The 20,799-nt window shown below is 42.0% G+C and overlaps 1 protein-coding gene across 1 annotated transcript in view; it reads left to right on the plus strand.

Moving 5' to 3' along the window:
- Positions 1 to 20,799, plus strand: part of GUCY2C (guanylate cyclase 2C) — a 1,918,134-nt gene that overhangs the window by 1,294,378 nt on the left and 602,957 nt on the right. Inside the window, exon 19 of the mRNA XM_073591935.1 lies at positions 10,867 to 10,955. Within this exon, the coding sequence (XP_073448036.1) occupies positions 10,867 to 10,955 (89 nt within the window). The remainder of the gene's footprint in view (positions 1 to 10,866; positions 10,956 to 20,799) is intronic.

Here is a 20,799-nt window from a genome sequence, read left to right on the forward strand (position 1 = left end):
TCATCATCCTCTCCCCCAACCCTAAATGCTTCAATGTTTCAAACATGAACCCCCAACCAACTCTGTCTAAAGCCTTTTAGGCATCAATTGACATGAGCACCACCGGGTTACCTCTCCTGATCACTTTCTGAATCAGAAAAATGGATTTAAGGGAGTTGAATCTAATCCTCCCTCCCAGGGACGAACCCCATCTGATCATTATGTACCCACCTAGGTAGCCATACTTTCAACCTTTCTGCTAATATTTTGACAAAAATTTTTATGTCTGTATTTAATAGCGATATTGGCCTATAACTTCCTGGAGATGCTGGATCCTTCCCTTCTTTCAAAATAAGAGTAATATGTGCCAATAGTGACTCCTCGCAGAGCATCTCTCCTTCTCCCAGTGCATTCAAATAGTTGCACAATTTAGGTATTAAAAGTTTGAAGAACTTTTTATAGTATGATATGGAGTATCAGTCAGGGCCCAGGCTCTTTCCCAGGGCCATATTTCTTATCGCTCTATCCACCTCCTCCTGCGAGATAGGAGCTTCAAGAAACTCTACCTCCTCCTTCTCTGCCCTGGGAAGGTCTAGGTCCCACAGATACACCATCATTGCCTCCTTCCTCTTCTCCCCCTCATCCTCTTTCTGACTCACATTATACAAAGCACTATAATAGGAGTGGAATATTTTGGCGATGTTAGGAGAAGAAAATTATAGCCTTCCCCCCTCGTCTCTAATCTTGGGTATGAAGGCCCTATTCTTTTTTTCTTTTACCCTTCTCGCCATCCATTTTCTTGATTTATTGCCCCCCTGGTATTTTTCCCTCTTTATGGTATGGAAGGCACATTTCCTTTCCTGTTCTAATAGTTCTTCTAACTCTCTTCTTTTTTCTATGAGTTCTTGCCTTTCTGGAATCCCTCTCGGTCGCATACCTTGTTCAAGTTTCTGAATCTCCCTATAAAGAAGTGTAATTTTTTCCCCTTCTCTTTCTTTTTCCCTGCTCCAATCCCAATCAAAATCCCCCTTATGAAGGCTTTGTGTGATTCCCAAAGAGTAGCCCTAGATATTTCTGCTGTATCATTGATCTCAAAATAAGACTTGAAAACCCTGCTCTATCTTTCTAATTGAGTCTGGGTCCTGAATGAGGAAGTCGTTCAGTTTCCAGTTCCTCCCGATCAGAGCATCCCCCGTTGTCTCCAATTGGATTTTCACCGGAGCATGATCGGACAGAGTGATTGCTTTAATTTCTGCACCCTTGCACCACTAATCCTCCATGCGTCCAGCAACTGAAAATTCATCAGTATTTTTTTTAATGCCTCCCACTTTTGGGCTGTAGATCTAAGAGTGCCCCCTGAGGTATCCACTCCTGGATCCATACTCCAATCTAAATCACCTGCAAAAATAAATTTGCCTTCCTTAAAAGTTTCAAGTTTTTTCAGTACTTTAAGAATTTATCGGGGTCTCTATTTGGAGAGTAAATATTTTCTATTGTACACATCATGTTAAACAATTTCCCTTTTATAAAGAGATACCTCCCCTCTGGATTAGCCAGACGCTCTCCTTCCACAAACATCATCATCCTATCAAATCCAATGGCCGCACCCTTTGAGTGCATTGATCCTGTGTCTCCATAGAACCACTTCAGGAACTGATGTGACACCAAGCCACCCCCCCCCCCGATGCATGCGTAATATAAGTCTCCTGGAGACACACCACATTTGCTCCCAGGAACTGCAGTTCCTTATTTATTTTATACCTTTTTTTTGCTGTATTTAATCCCCTTACATTATACGTGACCAAATTTACCACCACCATGCTTCACCCTATAAGGAGCGTCTGGCCAAGCAAAGAAGGCACCCCATAAGGGGAGAGAGAGAGACACACACACACACAAAAAAAAGGGGTTCACAACATCCCCCAATACCTACCCAAACCCCCTCCCCCCCAAATCCCCCCCCCCCTCCAGTCACCTCCCCCATTTTCTGGAACAAAACACCTGGGAAGGCTGGACAGACCCTTTTTTTGTTCAATATATGGGCCTGGCTGATATCAACCATCATCACCATATTTCCCAATGGGCTCAAGCCTCCGACCCCTCCAGACCCCCCCCAGACCCCCGCCCCGCGCCCACTTTTCCTAACTCATTCCCTTAAACACTGAATCTTACTACTAATTGGGGCCTCTACCCCCTCCTACGCCCCCTCCACTCCCTTTGTTCCATCTCAGCTTCTTTTGAGGAAATAATACCCCTTCCTCCTCTCCCCATCCTGGTATGGGGGGAGGTGGAATGTCCAGTTTGCCACAGAAGTCCCCTAAGTCTTCAGGGAATCTCAGAACTGCAGTTCGGCCATTTTTTTTCCCTATCAGGCAGGCTGGGAACCCCCATTGATAGGGTATCTCCGATGCCCTCATCAGTTCAGTTAGAGATTTTAGAAGTCTCCTTCTTGTTAAAGTCTCAGCCGACAAGTCTGAATAGACCTGTAGTTCCGCTCCTTCGAAGCACATTCCTGGTAAATTCCTCATTTTTTCCATGACTTTTAGATTTTTCTTCCGCATAGTGAAACCTCACTATCACATCTCTCGGGCTCTCTGACCTATGGATGGGATATCGTGCAATCCTGTGGATTCTATCTATTTTCAGGGGCTCTGTCATTTCTCTTTCCAATAAGGGGTTAAATAACTGCTGTATTACTGTTATCAATTCCTCGTTCCTATATTTCTCAGGGAGGCCTTTGATTCGCAGATTTTTGCGTCGACTGCGATTCTCTTGATCTTCTAATTTATAGAGGGGGCTTCTATTTGTTCTTTGTAGGTATTTGATTTGTTCACTTATGTCCTCAAATCTTTCATCGTGATTGTCTAATCTGCCCTCGATCTCTTCCACCCTTCCAAGAACTTGCCCGATATCCGTTCTTACTGCAGCTATATCCACTTTCAATGATGCCTCCATTTTTGCCAGCATCTCTGCTAACATCTCTTTGATTTGCAAGACTCCCTCCTGCATTACTGATTGTGTAGATCCTCCTCCCGCTGGTTCGTCCTCCCCTCCACTTTTTCTCTGTATTCCCTCTTGGACCTTAGAGCTTCCCTGGGGGTTATTCCCATTGCTTCTTAGCCTCATAGTTTTACCATCATAGGCTTTCCCTGCTTTATTCTCCTCTTCCACCACCTTCTGTCTATTTTTAATCCCCTACTGAAATAAAGTGTAGTCTTTGTTCAGTTCTGGATTAATATCCGGTAAAACTCAGGTATTTCAGGGAGTAAACACTTACAGTTCATATATTATGAGCAAAAAGGAAAGAGAAACCATGAAACCTCCTCTGGGTCATCATACACAATTCATCATCTGTCCCCCAGCTTCAAAGTCTTTATATTATAACATGGATATGGCACAGGGGGGGTAGATAGTTCCCTGGAGTGATCATATTATGCTGGGTGAAAAAAATATGACATAGTCATAGGCTGTCTTCCAATCCACCTGCTATGTCGATATTAAACCCGGAGGGGGAGACTCCACAACAATCGCTTTACCAGCATTAACTTGGCACCTTTCACCCCTACGGGCAAAATTCTCTGGCCTTATTCCATATGGATATCCGTCCACTTCTTTACAAAGCTCTAGGGCAGTTTACTTATCCACAGGAACAAAGAAACACTCTCACCTCCTCAGTCTCGACTAGCAGCAGGGTCCTGCGACAGAACTCCCCCTTCCAGGTGCAGCGTCCTCACCAATGAACCGGCCAGGTAAGGGAGCTCCGGTAAGACGTCTCCTTAGCTGCCTATGTTACTAGGCTTCCTCTGATAGACAGTCAGAGGGCATCCAAGATCGTATGCGGTGGAGGGGAGCACACGCGGTCATCCGTTGCTGAAGGCTGAGGACGGTAACCCGTCAAGCGGGGCAGGCACTATCATTCAGTGCCGGGAGCTCGGCGTCTCGTCATGCTGACCGTGAGCAGAGCGGGGATACGGGTGGGGCCAAGGTTTCTAGAGCGCGCCTGGAGCATGCCTACTCGTCCTCGCCCTCCAGCGTGAGCATTTATTACCTAAGGGGGGCACCTGGGAGATGACACCTTAGCACGGCTTGGATCACAGCTTTTGGATTACATGGACCGTTATCAATACTGGATTAGTGACGCAATTGGTCGCTACTTACATGCACATGAGCACTTTGTTATATGATTTAAATCACTTACAGCATTGTTTTTCTGCACGGTCACTATTGACATATTTGGACACTATATGAAAGCGCGGTCATTATTGACTTATTTGGATACTATATGAAAGCACAGAAGCATTTGATATATTGCTGCTTTTTTAATATATATATTATATATTTTTATTTTTTGGCTTGTAATACACAGTTATGCACTAGTCACTTTAACTATATCCATAGAAAGATATATATATATATATGTGTATATATATATATATATATATATATATATATATATATATATATATATATATATATATATATATATATATATATATATGTATATATATATATATTAACATTTATAATTCACTGGTCCATTATTTATTTATTTGAGATCATTTATGTACTGTGCACTTCTTGTAATACCTTTTAGCGCAGCGTATATATATTTATAATTGTTTTTGCACAATATATGTGACATGTGTAACGCTAGCAGCTTTAGGTATTTTATTTACATTTTAGCATCTAGAAATTGGTGGCTCGCAGGATTGTCTTTCTATTTTAAATCAATAACCATGCACTGGAAATCTCAATACTCACCCACTATAGCCTTTTGGCTCACCATCATCAACCAAGCAATCCCATTATACAAATTGAGGTACGAGGCCAGAGGATGCCCCTAAAAAAATTGCTAAAATCTGGGATTCTTGGGTTAGTTCAGAGCGCACTATACCGCCTGCTCCTTGATTTATAGGATGAGGATGTCATTTTGGTTCATGTTTTTACACGTCTATACCTGGACTCCATGTGTTTATTTTATTTTTCCACACTTGAATTAAGAAGGAAATACATGTAGGCTCTGTATGTATTGACTGGATACTATGTAGATGTACTTCATTAATGATTGAGCGCTGCTTGCTCCGATATCGGTATATATAGTGGGGACGGAAAGTTTACAGACCCCCTTAAATTTTTCACTCTTTGTTATATTGCAGCCATTTGCTAAAATTATTTAAGTTAATTTTTTTTCCTCATTAATGTACACACAGCACCACATATTGACAGAAAAACACAGAATTGTTGACATTTTTGCAGATTTATTAAAAAAGAAAAACTGAAATATCACATGGTCCTAAGTTTTCAAACCCTTTGCTGTGACACTCATATATTTAACTCAGGTGCTGTCCATTTCTTCTGATCGTCCTTGAGATGGTTCTACACCTTCATTTGAGTCCAGCTGTCTTTGATTATACTGAATGGACTTGATTAGGAAAACCACACACCTGTCTATATAAGACCTTACAGCTCACAGCCCTCCACCAGTCGGGGCTTTATGGGAGAGTGGCCCGACGGAAGCCTCTCCTCAGTGCAAGACACATGAAAGCCCGTATGGAGTTTGCTAAAAAATACCTGAAGGACTCTAAGATGGTGAGAAATAAGATTCCCTGGTCTGATGAGACCAAGATAGAACTTTTCGGCCTTAATTCTAAGCCGTATGTGTGGAGAAAACCAGGCACTGCTCTTCACCTGTCCAATACAGTTCCAACAGTGAAGCATGGTGGTGGCAGCATCATTCTGTGGGGGTGTTTTTCAGCTGCAGGGACAGGACGACTGGTTGCAATCGAGGGAAAGATGAATGCGGCCAAGTACAGGGATATCCTGGACGAAAACCTTCTCCAGAGTGCTCAGGACCTCAGACTGGGCCGAAGGTTTACCTTCCAACAAGACAATGACCCTAAGCACACAGCTAAAATAATGAAGGAGTGGCTTCACAGCAGCTCCGGGACTGTTCTTGAATGGCCCAGCCAGAGCCCTGACTTAAACCCAATTGAGCATCTCTAGAGAGACCTAAAAATGGCTGTCCACCAACGTTTGCCATCCAACCTGACAGAAATGGAGATGATCTGCAAGGAGGAGTGGCAGAGGATCCCCAAATCCAGGTGTGAAAAACTTGTTGCCACTTTTCCAAAAAGACTCATGGCTGTATTAGATCAAAAGGTGCTTCTACTAAATACTGAGCAAAGAGTCTGAATACTTAGGACCATGTGATATTTCAGTTTTTCTTTTTTAATAAATCTGCAAAAATGTCAACAATTCTGTGTTTTTTTGTCAATATGGGGTGCTGTGTGTACATTAATGAGGAAAAAAATTAACTTAAATGATTTTAGCAAATGGCTGCAATATAACAAAGAGTGAAAAATTTAAGGGGGTCTAAATACTTTCCGTCCCCACTGTATGTATATGTGTATTTGTTTGTTTATGTAAAATAATAAAATTACACCTTTAAAAAAAAGTGCTGCCAATCCGTGCCCACCAGTGCAGCCAATCAGTCTCCATCAGTGCTGTCAATTTGTGCCTCCTCATCAGTGCCACCTATCAGTGCCACCTATCAGGGCAGGAAAGGGGTAAATGTGTCCAGTAGGCAAGTGGTCAAAGTAGAACTATAGGCAAAACTTTTTTTTCATTTTGGGTAGCATAAGGGAGGGTAAAAACTCCTATCAGTTTTTTTTTTGCCATCTGTATCCCATTGGGGAGATTTACCTTCATTTCTTGTACCTTAGACAAAACAGGAAGTGAGAGGAAATCCATGTAAGTTAAGGGAATTCTTTGGGGCCTCCCATGTCAACAGAACTAGTGTCCCCATTGGAAGATTCTGGGAACAACCCAAAATTTGGGAGTTTCTTTAACTTTCAATGATAATGGTAAGCAGGACACATAGAAAGAGCAAGCCTTCCTAATGGGGTTACTGACCACAATAAAAAACCAATAGGTGTTCTAATCCATCTGCACTCTGTCCAAAACTAAAACAAAAAAGTTTCGCCTTTAACCGCTTGGCATCCGCGCTATAGCCGAATGACGGCTACAGCGCGGACCTACATTCCCGGGAGGACGTCATATGACGTCCTCCCCTGTGCACGCTCCCTGCGCGCGCCCAGCAGGGCGCGCGCCGGGCGCGTTGTGATCACCGAGTCACTGAGACTCGGCTGATCACCGATCTGTGTAAGGGGCCGGTCCTGGCCCCTTACCATGTGATCAGCTGTCAGCCAATGACAGCTGATCACATGATGTAAACAAAAGATCGGTAATCGTTTTTTTTTTTTACTCACGCTGACAGCGCGAGTAGAAAAAAAAGCCGATCACCGGATCGGATGTGAGGGACATCGGTCCCTTAGTGGAAGAGGCACATCTGCCTCATCAGTGCCCAATAAAAGTGCCACCTAATAGTGCCCACAGTGCCACCTAATAGTGCCCACAGTGCCACCTAACAGTGCCCACAGTGCCACCTAACAGTGCCCACAGTGCCACCTAACAGTGCCCACAAGTACCACCTATCAGTGCCCACAAGTACTACCTATCAATGCCCACCTGTAGTGCCAATCAGTGCCACCTGCCAGTGCTGCCCATCACTGCCACCCATCAGTGCCCATCACAGCCACCCATCAGTGCCCATCACTGCCGCCCATCAGTGCCCATCACTGCCGCCTCATCAGCGTACATCAATGAAGGAGAAAAATTACCCGTTTAAAATTTTTTAAAACAAAATATAAAAAAATAAACTTTTTTTTAAAAAAAAATTCAGTTTTTACATTTTTTTAATAAAAAGTAAAAACCGCAGAGGTGATCAAATACCACCAAAAGAAAGCTCTATTTGTGGTGAAAAAATGATAAAAATTTCATTTGGGTACAGTGTAGTATGACCACGCAATTGTCATTCAAAGTGCGTCAGCGCCGAAAGCTGAAAATTGGTCTGGATAGGAGGGGGGTTTAAGTGCCCGGTAAGCAAGTGGTTAATGAGATGGAACATAACAAACAATGGCTGACAGTATAACAAACCAGGTAATTAACAATTTCAAGTGGTTGTAAACCCTGTACAACCACTTACCTACAGGTAAGCCTATAGTAAGGCTTACCTGTAGGTACTGGAAACATCTCCTAAACCTGTATGGTTTAAGAGATATTTACCATATACGCTTGCACCAACAACATAGGTGCATGCACACCGAAGAAACGGTGACTGGTGGCTCCTGCGCAGATTTCACGCAACTCCGGGTAGTCAGAGAGCCGGAGTCCGTGGCCCCGGAAGGAAGAGGGGTGAACATGGACACTTCCACACAGCGGTGACATCGCGGGCGTCCTTTGCAGGTAAGTGCAACATAATGGGCTAGTATGCGATGCATACTAGCCCATTATGCTTTTATTTTGCAGCGGAAAAAGAGGAAATAAAACCCATCAGGGTTTACTTCCTCTTTAAAGCCTTTACTAGAAAATGTTCAAAGAAAAAAAATTAGATTAAAGAAACCTGCCTTTTTTTTTATTTTTTTATTTTTTTTTACGAAAGTTGGTAGAGACAGAATTTCGAATCTCTACTCTAGAAGGTCAGATTGTTTCAATATGAGTGAGTGGTTACAAGGAATACACCTGGCTAATGGATGAGGTTGATGGTTTAGCTCAAAGGGGAATAACATAAGATTAATAGGGCTGCCAGAGTTAGTGGCAGACAAGAACCTAGAGGAGTTTTAGCTGCCGACTGCCTAAGTTGTTGAGCATGAAAAAAGGAACTATTCAAATTGAAGGAGGCACTATTAAAAAATTCACTTTATTATTAATTATGGTCTCATCCCAATGTCAATTGATTTTAGGAAAAGGGGGAAATGAAAGAGGTAGATGTTTCCATTTGCAAGGAAATTAATTGAATACACAAGATAATAAAACAAATTAAAAAAAAAAACCTTTACTGTTTTGGCACACATTAAAATCTGTATGCAAAGGGCATATTATTGTTTTTATTAAAATGAAAATAAAGTGGCAAGATTAGGGGTAAAGGAAACTTATGATGGGTTCTCCAGGAAGAGATGAAATATGAACAATATTTGGAGTCTTTGGAGGAAAGCTAGAGGAATATTGATAATACAAGATGTTGAGAGGGCCATGAAGAATCTTGCAAGGTGATCCAAAGTTTTTGTCTGGATTGATTAAAAGGAAACAATCTAAAAATAATGAAAAAAACAAACAGGGTCAGATGATGACATTCTACGAAGATACTGAAAAAGTATTTATGGATTTCCATGCAAATCTTCTTCCTGGGCCCAATGCTCATTACAATAATTGAATGAGAACCATTTAGAAAAACTTAATGATCCAATCAGCTAACAGGAACTTAAACACCTCCAGGATTTTAAGCCCCCTGGATTAGATGAATATATCTCGGATATTTACAAAAATATCAGCCTGGAGAGATAATCTCCTTTATTGCAAATGTATGATTTTTTTTCTGGCAAAAAGTCTATACCGAAAGAGTTTGTCATGGCTAATTTGGTTTTGTTTCTGAAACTGGTGGTGCAGTGGAACTCTTAGTGGCCTGCTCTGTCACGGATTCCGAATGCTGGTATCCTGTGAAACAGACATTACCAGAAATGTGTGGACCTGCATAGAGAACACCAGGTGCAAGTATAGTGTAAAATAATGTGATTCATTAAAGATAAACTAAATAGACAATAGTATAAATGCACCTGCAATGTGCCAAAACCAGTGAATCTAATGAGAGAACGTGCTATGTACAGGAGATGTACAGTCATGTACTGGAGATCAGGCAGAGTAGAGCGGGGAGCAAGCAAGGACAGAGAGAGGGTACACGGGAACAGAAACAAGCAGGCAGGTGAGGATCAAGAACAGAATAAAAATCAGGAACAGGATCAAGACCAGAACCAGGAACAGAGTACAGATACAAAGTTCAAAGAACACCAAGGCAAGAGGGAGTAAAATGTTTTTACCTTAATGCAGGAAATGCATTAAGACATTAAGATAAAAAAAAAAAGTTTTAGCTTTAGAACCACTTTAATCCAGGTTAACTGGAATATATATGCTTGAATTAAACTAGCGATGCACTATGCAACCCCTCCCCCACAATCAGGACATTGTAGTCTTTACACACTACTGTCAAACTGATCATTGGCTGTAAGCAATTTCTGCAGTTGCTGGTGAAGAAAATCTTTCCAACATGCTCTTTTGACAGAAGATAATCAAATAACAGATTTTGAACAGGGACTGCCACACACTGATCGAACTCTGGCTCGTCCCTGCTGAACCAGACAAATTTATGATCAGTATATGGCTAGCTTAGGATAGTGGGTATACCCCTCTGAGAGGAAAATGTACTTAGGGGTTCCGATACTTAGGCTTGTGCTTTGCTAATGACTTGGAAAAGATATACATCCTTTGACACTCTTAAAGCATTAGAGAAATGAAGAGTGTTACGATTACAATGGGAATCACTATTAGGAAAAAAAAGGCATTTTAAATGTTGGCAGGCCAAATATAGGGATACATTTCCAGTGTTTCATTTATTGGTTATGGTACTTTGTTTACCCTGAGGGAAGGTAATTGCATTGTTGTTAAAGTTATTGGATATATATATATATATAGTATTTTCTTTGCAAACTATATTTTACAGGTTTAAGGAACATCTATTGAATGACTTGATACATATAAAAATAATGCAGCATCACAAGATCATCTTTTTTATACTTATATCTGCACCTATAAATTGTTGTAATAATACTTACTAAACAAATGTAACATTTATACTGTATAAATTATTGTAGGCCAAGTGTAGGAAAATAATTGCATGTAACAGTGAAGGCGTATTTTCTAAGACAAAACATTTATAAAATTTAAAATGAAAAAATTATAGTGATTTAAGTCATGTTTTTATTAATCTGAATTTAGAAAAACTTGCAAGAGTACAGAACTTTAAAGGAGACTGTGCCTTTCGACCTGACCTTAATTTAGATTCAGCAGAGGAGTGGGAAATTGAGGTGGGTTTCTATTTCAATTTATTTCTGAATTAGCTTGATATTTTATATAAATAATTAAAAATGATAAAATTATAACTGTGAAAAATATGACTGTAAGCTCCACTGTCTGATCAAAAAAACATTTAAAGGCATGCTGTCTTTTTTAATGGTGAGTACATTTCATTTTTCAGTTAAAAAAAATGGATTTATGCTGTTTTATATAGAAGATATAAAGCATTGCTTATGGCTAGATGTTAATAGGTTGGATCACTCACTGGATTATTATAAATTTTGGGAACTTCTTCAGCCATGGAAACTGACTTCCCTTTTTGCAGAAACTGCCATCTCCATCATCCTGCTGCAATTTTTTAATTTTCTAAGATGCATAATTGGCTGAGGAAGAAAGGTGGGTGGATGTCATTATGAACTCCACCTCAGCCAATCAGAAAAAGCTTTGTTTTAAATCAAAGGATGCAAAACTGTGAATGACTGAACAGCACTCAGCCCAACTCGATTTTGTTATAAGAGTGGGACAGGAAGCTGAGGCTGCAAACAACAAATGCTTATAGCTTCTGCATTTGTCAGTTAAGGAAATTGGAAGTGAAGTTCAATTAGTCCAGCTTGATCCAAATAAACTATTTAAATTAGTTGTAAAGCTAAAACATTTTTTGGCAATATCTGATCTATATGCTATATAGATCATTAATCTAGCTGTTATTTCTGCTGAATTTTTTTACTTACCTGTTAGATAAATAGGCTTTATCAGTACTTCCTCCTTTCCTCTCTGTATGTTCTCCTCAACTTTTGGGTTTTCGAGCGTGCTCCCTCCAGCAATGTCACGGCTTGAAAAGGAACTACAATTCCCTTGATGCTTAGCGGCATCGCGCATGCGCAGTGCCGCTTTTTCGCTGTGTGACGACGAACCTGAGCCACACTTCCACTTCAGCAAAAAAGTGGGCGGAGTAAGGAGGAGTAACGGCGGGGCTGTGCTGAGATGGTCATTCAGATTACAAATAGCAAGGCACGGGAGGCGGAGCTACAGCATCTTAGACCTGCCCGCGGCTCCCCTGCCTCCCATGCCTGTGAACGCACACAGCGTCTCCCCGCAGGGATGCAGTCCCAAGGGAGGGGGTGAGCACGCTGACTAACCCCCAGCCAGAACGGCTCGAATGATGGGGGCAAGCTTCTAGAGGAGGAACAGGAAGTTGAAAACTCACACACAGAAAAAAAGCATTTACAAAGGAAAACAAAGCAAAATGTAAGTGAACCAACAGTACACTATCTTAAAGGAACATATTAAGAAAATAAAAAAAACAAACCTTTAGTATCACTTTTAAGTTCACAAAATCCTGGAAATCACCTTTAAACTCTGTTGTACTGACTGTGACAAGACCCTATTTGTAGGAAGTACAGATATCTTTGAACAAGAGTTTGCAAGAAGTATATGAGCCCACTAGTATCTATTCAAAACTGAAATATACAGTACGTCTGTATTAGGCTGACATTTATATACTCTTTTCATTCATTGTAAGCTTGTTATGTTTCCTAAACATACTGAATACAAATGCCTAATACTCTGTAACATAGTGAAACCCAATATGATATTTTAAATGTTAAATATTATTATTATACAGAATTTATATAGTGCCAACAGTTTGTGAAGCACTTTACAACATGAGGGTAGTCAGTACAGTTACAATACAATCCAATACAGGTGGAATCAGAGGGTCCTACTTGTTAGAGCTTACAGTCTAGAAGAGAGGGTCAAGTGATAGAAAAGGTAAAATCTCTGGGGGGGAATGAGCTGATGAAGAAAATAAAAGTTCAGTTGTTAGGTGTGGGCAGGATAGGCTTCCCTGAAGAGGAGGGTTTTCGGGGATCGTCGAAAAGCAGAGTAGGAGATAATTGGACAGATTGGGCTAGGGAGTTCTATAGGATGGAAGAGGCTCTGGAAAAGTCCTGGAGGTGAGCATGGGAGGACGTGACAAGGGAGCTAGAGAGCAGGGGGGTCTTGGGAGGAACGAAGAGAATGATTAGGTTGGTATTTTGAGACTAGGCTGGTGATGAAGCTGGGGGCTGAGTTGTAGATGGCTTTGTAAGTTACCGTGATGCCGCGTACAGGCGATCGGAATTTCCGACAACAAATGTTCAATGTGAGCTTGTTGTTGGAAATTCCGACCGTGTGTCTGCTCCAGCGGACATTTGCTGTCGGAATTTCTAACAACAACTGTTTGAGAGCCGGTTCTCAAATTTTCTGACAAAAAAACTTGTTGTCAGAAATTCCGAGCGTGTGTACAAAATTCCACGCATGCTTTGAATCAAGCACGAGACGGAAGCGCTCGGTCTGGTAAAACTAGCGTTAGTAATGGAGATAGCACATTTGTCACGCTGCAAAGTTTTTTATCTTTCAATGCAGCGCATTCTCTTCTTCTTTATAATGCTAGAGTAATGAAGTTGTTTTGCTGCTGATATTCACACAGAGTTCTGACAAACTGATTTATTTATTAATTCTCGTGATCTCCTGAATAATCTTTTATTTTATTTTTCACCAGATTCCCTGAATAATGTTTATTTTTTTTTAATAGTGATACCCTTTTTTTTTTTTTTCTAGCAAGATCTTCTGAATTTTTTTTTCTAGTGATCTCCATAATATTTTTTGTCGTTTTGTGTGTCAAGTTCAAAGAGGTTGGTTGGTGTTGGTGTCCCTTGTTAATTTGACATTGTATTTTTGAAATGTACCTGCCTACTCACAAACCCTACACACAAACATACTGTACTTTTTGAAGTAAAACACATAGCCAAGGATTTAAAAAAAAAAAATTAGAAATTTATTAGGGGTCATAACAAAATAAAGAGGAAGGCAACGCTGGAGAAACTGTTGAAATTGGTGAAGCCTTTGTACCCTCAATTATTTGACAGGCCAAATTGGTAACCTGAGGAGTCAGTTTAATAGGGAGCACAATCTGGTCCAGGACTCCGAGAGATCAGGAGCAGCAGCAGTTGACATATATGTCCCGAGGCTGTGGTCTTACTACAGCCTGCATCTTTTGCCAGACCAGACCGAACCCAGGCCATCACACTCTTGTCTTCCTTCCACGCTTCCTTCCAGGCTGTGGCTGTGGTGTTGGAGTTGTGGCAGGAGGTGGAGGAGGAGTATGGTCTAACTCACATACGTGACTTTTTTTTGTGAGTTCGCCCATCACCCCCTTATTTAGGACCTGAAATATGAGCTCCTCACTGGTGATGCATTGGCCCACCTCCATTTCCTGCATCTTACTGGCCGTCATACCGGCCTCTTGAACACTGGGGGTTGTTGTGAGGACCGCAGTAGCCTGCCGAATCAAAAAAAGCTCCTCCATGTTCCTCCCCTTCCTGGGCCTTTTTGTTGGAAGGCGGAGGGGAGGAACCTGCGATTCGGTCAGGCTACTGGGCCCAGCCACCTCCTGGCTGCCACTTTCCACGGCCACCTCCTGGCTGCCATTTTCCCCCCGCCACCTCCTTGTTGAGACTTTGCACGGCCTCCTCCTGGCTGAGACTTTCCTGTGTATGAAAATGGTACATAGTTTTATATTTTTGGTCATCAATCACACACAATTTTGAGCTCATGACTGTTGCAAATTTAGTGTTATCAAATAGAAAAATCTATCATTCTGACCCCAGCAGTTTTCATTCTTGTCCCAATCATTTTTGGCTACTACTGTCTATTTTTATGTAAACCACTTTGTTAAATCTGAAATTAGTGATTAATAATAACATCTAGTTAACATAATTACATTTTTGACAAGAAATATGTTGAACAATGCTATACCTGGCTCAAGCTGCGCTCCTCCACATCTTCCTGGTTGGAAGGCCCAGGTTGTACGTCTGAAGCCTCATCTGAGGTGGAAAGAAGAGTGGAAGGAAGTGTGGAAGGAAGGGTTGAGAGTGATGGTCTGATTTTAGTCGGGTCTGACAAAAACTGCAGTCTTCAAAAGGTTTGGGGGAGTAGGGACTTTCAGGAGTGCATGACATGATGGGGTCATGTGTTTCCATCCCTAGGGACTTTAATTGATATCATGATCTGGTAAGGTCATGCATATCCATCCCATATGCGTTTGGAGAGGAACATGTGAAAACACGGAGGGTGGGACTTCTTTAAATGAAGCACCGGACAGCAAATAAATATTTAGATGAAGAAAAGGAATTTTATTAGCGAGCTGGGTAAAATACAAATATATATATATATATATATATATATATATTATACATGTTCACATGGATGATCCTCAATGGCTCAATCAGTGTATATATATATATGTTATTTTGTATCAGTGTTACCAGAACTATATACCATATTTATCGGCGTATAACACGCACCGGCGTATACCACGCACCCCAATTTAGGAGGGAATTTTAAGGAAAAAAAAACTTTTAGGAGGGAAGTTGAAGGGAAAAAAACTTACATTTAAATGCCCATCATTGCAGCCTTGTCAGTGCAGCCTTGCCCCAGTGCAGCCTTGCCCCAGTGCAGCCATGTCAGTGCAGCCTTGTCAGTGCAGCCTTCCCCAGTGCAGCCTTCCCCAGTGCAGCCTTCCCCAGTGCAGCCTTGTCAGTTCAGCCTTCCCCAGTGCAGCCTTCCCCAGTGCAGCCTTCCCCAGTGCAGCCTTCCCCAGTGGAGCCTTGTCAGTGCAGCTTTCCCCAGTGGAGCCTTGCCCCAGTGCAGCCTTCGATCCTCTATCCCTGCCATCCTGGGCTTCAAAATCGCCGAACGCGATTTGAAAATGGCGCCGAAATACACAGAGCCGGTCCTCGGCTCTTCCCGGCGGCTCTCGTTCACTTTCGGCTCCACTCGTAGTCCCGAGCGGAGCTATCCGAACCTAGCCGAGTAGGTTCGGATAGCTCCGCTCGGGACTACGAGTGGAGCCGAAAGTGAACGAGAGCCGCCGGGAAGAGCCGAGGACCGGCTCTGTGTATTTTGGCGCTGGCGGCGCCATTTTCAAATCGCGGTCGGCGATTTTGAAGATGTGACAGCTCGGGATCGCAGGGGATCGGCGTATAACATGCACCTGCAATTTTCCCCTGATTTTAAGGGGAAAAAAGTGCGTGTTATACGCTAATAAATACGGTATATATATATATATATATATATATTTAGTTCTGGTAACACTGATACAAAATAACATATATATATATATATATATATATACACACTGATTGAGCCATTGAGGATCATCCATGTAAACATGTATAATGATAACAGTAATATATACTGGACAACATGTAAAAAACTATGGTAATCTCACATATAATAAAACATCAGATTCATTAGTTCATCATCAGACAAAAGAGTATATGCACCAATTCATATGGTATAACTTGCGGGACCTATGGTCTCATTAGACCTGAGGAAATAAATACATGGTGGCTTGAAAAATCTTGGTAAAGTTGATAAGAACATGGCAATCGATAGCTCTACGCGTTTCGTGGCTTTATGCCACTCGTCAGGAGCAAGCATGTATGATATCTGTAAAAATAATGTAGATGTAAGAAAAATGACGTTAGGAAGAAAGACAAGGTTAGGGGTGAGGTGTCACCCCCTGTAACCGAGGCTTACTTACAGAGGTTTGATGTAGTGCCCATATGGTGGTAGGGCCGCACAAGCAATCTGGACACAGCTCCAAACGGGAGCTGAGGTAGAAGGTCCCGAGGACTGGGGGAGGGGCGATACCCGAGGCGGTCGCAGCAATCGAGGACCGACTAAAAAAGAAAATTGTGATGTGTAAAGAGTGAGCCAAGGGAAGAAAGAAAAAGGACGGGAAAGTGGGGAAAGGGGGGGAGGGGGAGAGAGAGAGAGCGGAAAATAGAGAAAAAGGGGGGGGGAGAAAGTAAGGAGGGGAAAAAGGGAAAAGGAAAGAGGGGGGAAGGGGAAATAATGATAAGAGGGGGGGCAGGAGGGGGAAAGGGAAGAAGGAGAATAAAAGGAGAAAGAAAAGGGAGAAAGAAGAGAAAAGGGGGGAGCGAGTGGTGGGTAGGGAGTGAAAAAGGTGGTGCGGGGAATAAGAAGGGGGGTGTCTGGTGATGGTGGAGATTAAAGTACGCCAAAATGGTGAGGGTGAAAAACCACAAAAAGGTGATATGAGTGAAACCAAAATTACCTGGTGAGGATGAGGAACCCTATGGAGAGGGAACCAAGAGGGCAGTGAGTTGCCAGGACGTGTAGAAAACTAGGTGTAGAAAGCCTAGAGTGCCTGGGGACATAAACGTCATCTACTGCTGCTCCTGATCTCATGGAATCCTGGACCTTTTTGCGCTCCCTATTATATGTGCTCCTCAGGCCACCAATTTTGGCCTTCAAATAGTTGATGTCTGCCGTGGGAATCAACGGCTTCATTAATTCCAACAGTTGATCCAGTGCTGCCTTCCTCTTTAGTTTGTTATTATAAGAAGGGTGTTTCACTTACCACAGACAGGGCAGCTCCCTGTATTTATCAATGAAGTTGGGGAGGAAGTCATGGTCATTGAATTTATCCATATTCTCTGCAAGACACAACACAAGACAAACCCTAATGTCAGGCTAAACTCTCATAATCTTGTCCCAATATAGGCCTCAATCTATAAGCAGTATAGGCCACTGATGCCCCAAGTTAAAATGTTAGCTTTGTTAGCATGATCGGCGCTTACGCTACACTGTCCTTCGCTCACAGATCGTACGTACGACGCACACGTGTTATGCTTTATATACACTGCGCATGCATGAAACTCCGCCCTGACCTTCTTTCTAGTACATTCCCCGCCCCTTCTCTTACGGCGCAGTGGGAGAGCACATGGCGGAGACAGAGCAGGTGCATGAGAGTAGCAGCGATAACGAAAGCCCGGAGCCACAAACGTCCCGATCCAGGAGATTTAAGGCCTCAAATATGTCCTTTGTTGAGATGGTGGAGATGGTGGACATCTTGAAGAGGACCGACTATGACGGGAAATACTGACCATACAGAAACCCAAATGTGAGAAAGGCCAAAATCATGACTAAAGTTGTGAAAAATCTGCAGAAGAATTTTGGGGTATGAAGATCCAAGGATCAACTGAGGAAACGCTGGTCAGTCCTCAAATTGAGGGAGCAGTATCAGTACAGAAGTATCAAGAGAGTGCTGCAAAAAAGTAAGTATTTTGTCGTGTGTTCCTATTATTATTATTTTCGTGCTGCTCCATGTACTTTTCTTTACTGTTGTACAGTTTAAAATGGCGTTTAAAATGGCAAGTTTCAGGTTCGTGGGCACAGTAATCGTTCGTAGTAAACATCGTTCATTGGCCCACTAATACCATGTTTTTGACAGATGCAGGTTAACTACATTTGTTCAGGTCTATTTGTATTAAAAGAAGTTTGTTGTCTAGATGTGTTTGTAACTAGAATGAAATGCAAAGTTGATTCAGTGTAAGGAGAGGACACTCAACAGCTGTTTACACATCTGGATGCAGGAACACTACTGTGAACACCAGAACACCCTTTTTAGGGTGTCCCACACAGGTGCTCCAGTGGATACTAGGGGTCTCTACATGTGTGATACTTTACCAAAAAAGGTAAGTATTCCAGCTTGAAGAAAGGGAAAAAATCATGTATTCAGCTTGGAACTCTGCCAAAACAGACAATTGTACGACACTTCCAAGCAATGTTTCATATTCCTATTTCTTGCCTCAAATATCTGTCTGCTAAATATACCTTTTTTTTAATTCACATAGGAGAGAAAAGACTCGGACATCTGAGGACATCAGGGACCCCCAACCTCCTAAAGAAGGGGAAGTCATCACAACACAACCTGAGGATGTGGAGGGAGAGGTTCATGACGTGATTGAAATAGTGACCACAACAGGTGAGTGTCTGAGACCACAGCTTCAGGTAATAGATGTATGCCTGCAAATTTATAATACATGGTGTGTTTTATTCTTTTTATATTTCAATGTTTTTATTGAAAAAGAAGGTAACAAAGTACAAAATAGCCAGTCACATAGGCAGATTAATGTTAAATTATCAAAGCAGTATATTCCAATACGGAAATAATTAAGATAGATTCATATTACTTATTCACCACCTATTATGATAACATAACATAAAAAATGTGGCAAACATCCAGATATCGGTGGAATTTAACCATAACCTCTCAATTATGAGCTGGACAATTCCTGTGTGAGGGAATGGCACAGACCCAGAGTCCTGGGAGTTCCCGGACATGGTCTTTGGGACAATCCCAGGTCTCATAGTCATAGAGGATTGTATACGAGATCATCTGTATTGTATCGGAATTTCCGGAGATGTGAGAATAAGAAAAAGAAAGGGAAAAAAAGGGGAACAGAACAAAAGGAAGAGAGAAGAGGAGGGAAGAAAGGAAGAAACGAAAGAGGAAAAGTGAAATGGGGAGGGAGAGGGTCGTCCTGGAGTTCGCTATGGAGTAGAAATATAGTCAATCCATGGGTCCCATATCTTATTAAATTTCTTGACTTTATTACTGAGAATGTGAGTGAGTTTATCATTGATCATAATCCAATTAAGTTTATTCTTAACCTGGTCAAGAGGGATTACCGACTGTTTCCAATATCTTGCAATTGTAATTCTTGCCGCCAGTAATATATATTGTGACAGTAGGAGATGCTGTCAAGGTAAAATTGATAGTTTGGGGGACACAGGGTATGCACATTTGCTTGGTGCAAGGCTACATAAATATGGACTGGAGAAAACTGCTTTCGCAGCTTTCTCCAGGTTTTGGTATTCGGTCATGGGGCTCTGTAGTTTGGAGATTCCATAGTGTCTTGGGTGGGACGGGATCTCCAACCCTGTGTTCAGACTTTGTAGATTACCAGCAGGGTGTGTGCTCAGGTGAGCACAGCACTTATAATGAGGGTATGGGAAGACCTCATGGCTCCCAGTTGGAGACTGCTCCACACCCAGAGAGACAGGAGGTCTTCAGGAGTCAGAGGGGCTGCAGGAGGCAGCCAGAACGTGTGACTGCAAGAGGCAGTGGAACGGCCTGAGGACTAAGGCCAAAGAGGAGCTGTGGGCGCTAAAGTGAACCATGCACATTGAGGAATCCTGTGGTCTGTGTGTCCAGGATAAAGAGCAGAGGTACTGCTAAAGAGAGCCAGGTGGGCTAGCATTTTCTATTGTGTTTGCTGGAGATGAACCCCTGCATGGGAACCCTTTATGTTACGGACTTTTTTTGCCTTTTTAATAAAAATGGGCTACCATGCCCTTAAATATAGTTCCTGGCTGGCTTGAATCACTGACAAACGCATCTGCCACGAGAGCTAATGGTCCCAGATATTACAATATGTAATCAGTTTTACTGATTGTTTGGGTGTTTTATCAGGCAGTTTATGAAAAAGGGCAGCTTCAGGAGATCTGCGAGTGTTTACCCCCATCACTGAATAGATCAAAATTCGAATCCAAAATCTGGTTACGAGGGGGCACTGCCACCAAATATGGTACATTGTCCCCAACTGACCACAGCTTCGGAAACAGTTTGGTGAAGTGGAAGGATGCATGTTAGTTACTCTGGTGGGTACCAAGTACCAACGTAGAAGCGTTTTATAGTTAGCCTCTATCAGAGTAGTATTAATTGAGACTTTGGATAGCTGATAAGCAAGGTCCTGCCATTCAATGAGGTCAAAAGTTAGAGTCAAATCTCTTTCCCATTGTACCATATAAGCAAGTTTTGAATTTGGTTCAGTGAGGGAAGTATATATCGCAGAGATCCGACCCCTCTGAAAGCCTTTGGCTTGACAAGTTAATTCAAATGTTGTAAGCGTAAGGGGGCCCACTACTTGGTTAAGTTTAGATTTGGCAAACGATGCAATTTGGTTATACCGAAATATTTCACTAGGGGGCATTAGAAAC

The sequence above is a fragment of the Aquarana catesbeiana genome, linkage group LG07, assembly GCF_042186555.1.
Source record: "Aquarana catesbeiana isolate 2022-GZ linkage group LG07, ASM4218655v1, whole genome shotgun sequence".
Taxonomy (NCBI): Eukaryota; Metazoa; Chordata; class Amphibia; order Anura; family Ranidae; genus Aquarana; species Aquarana catesbeiana.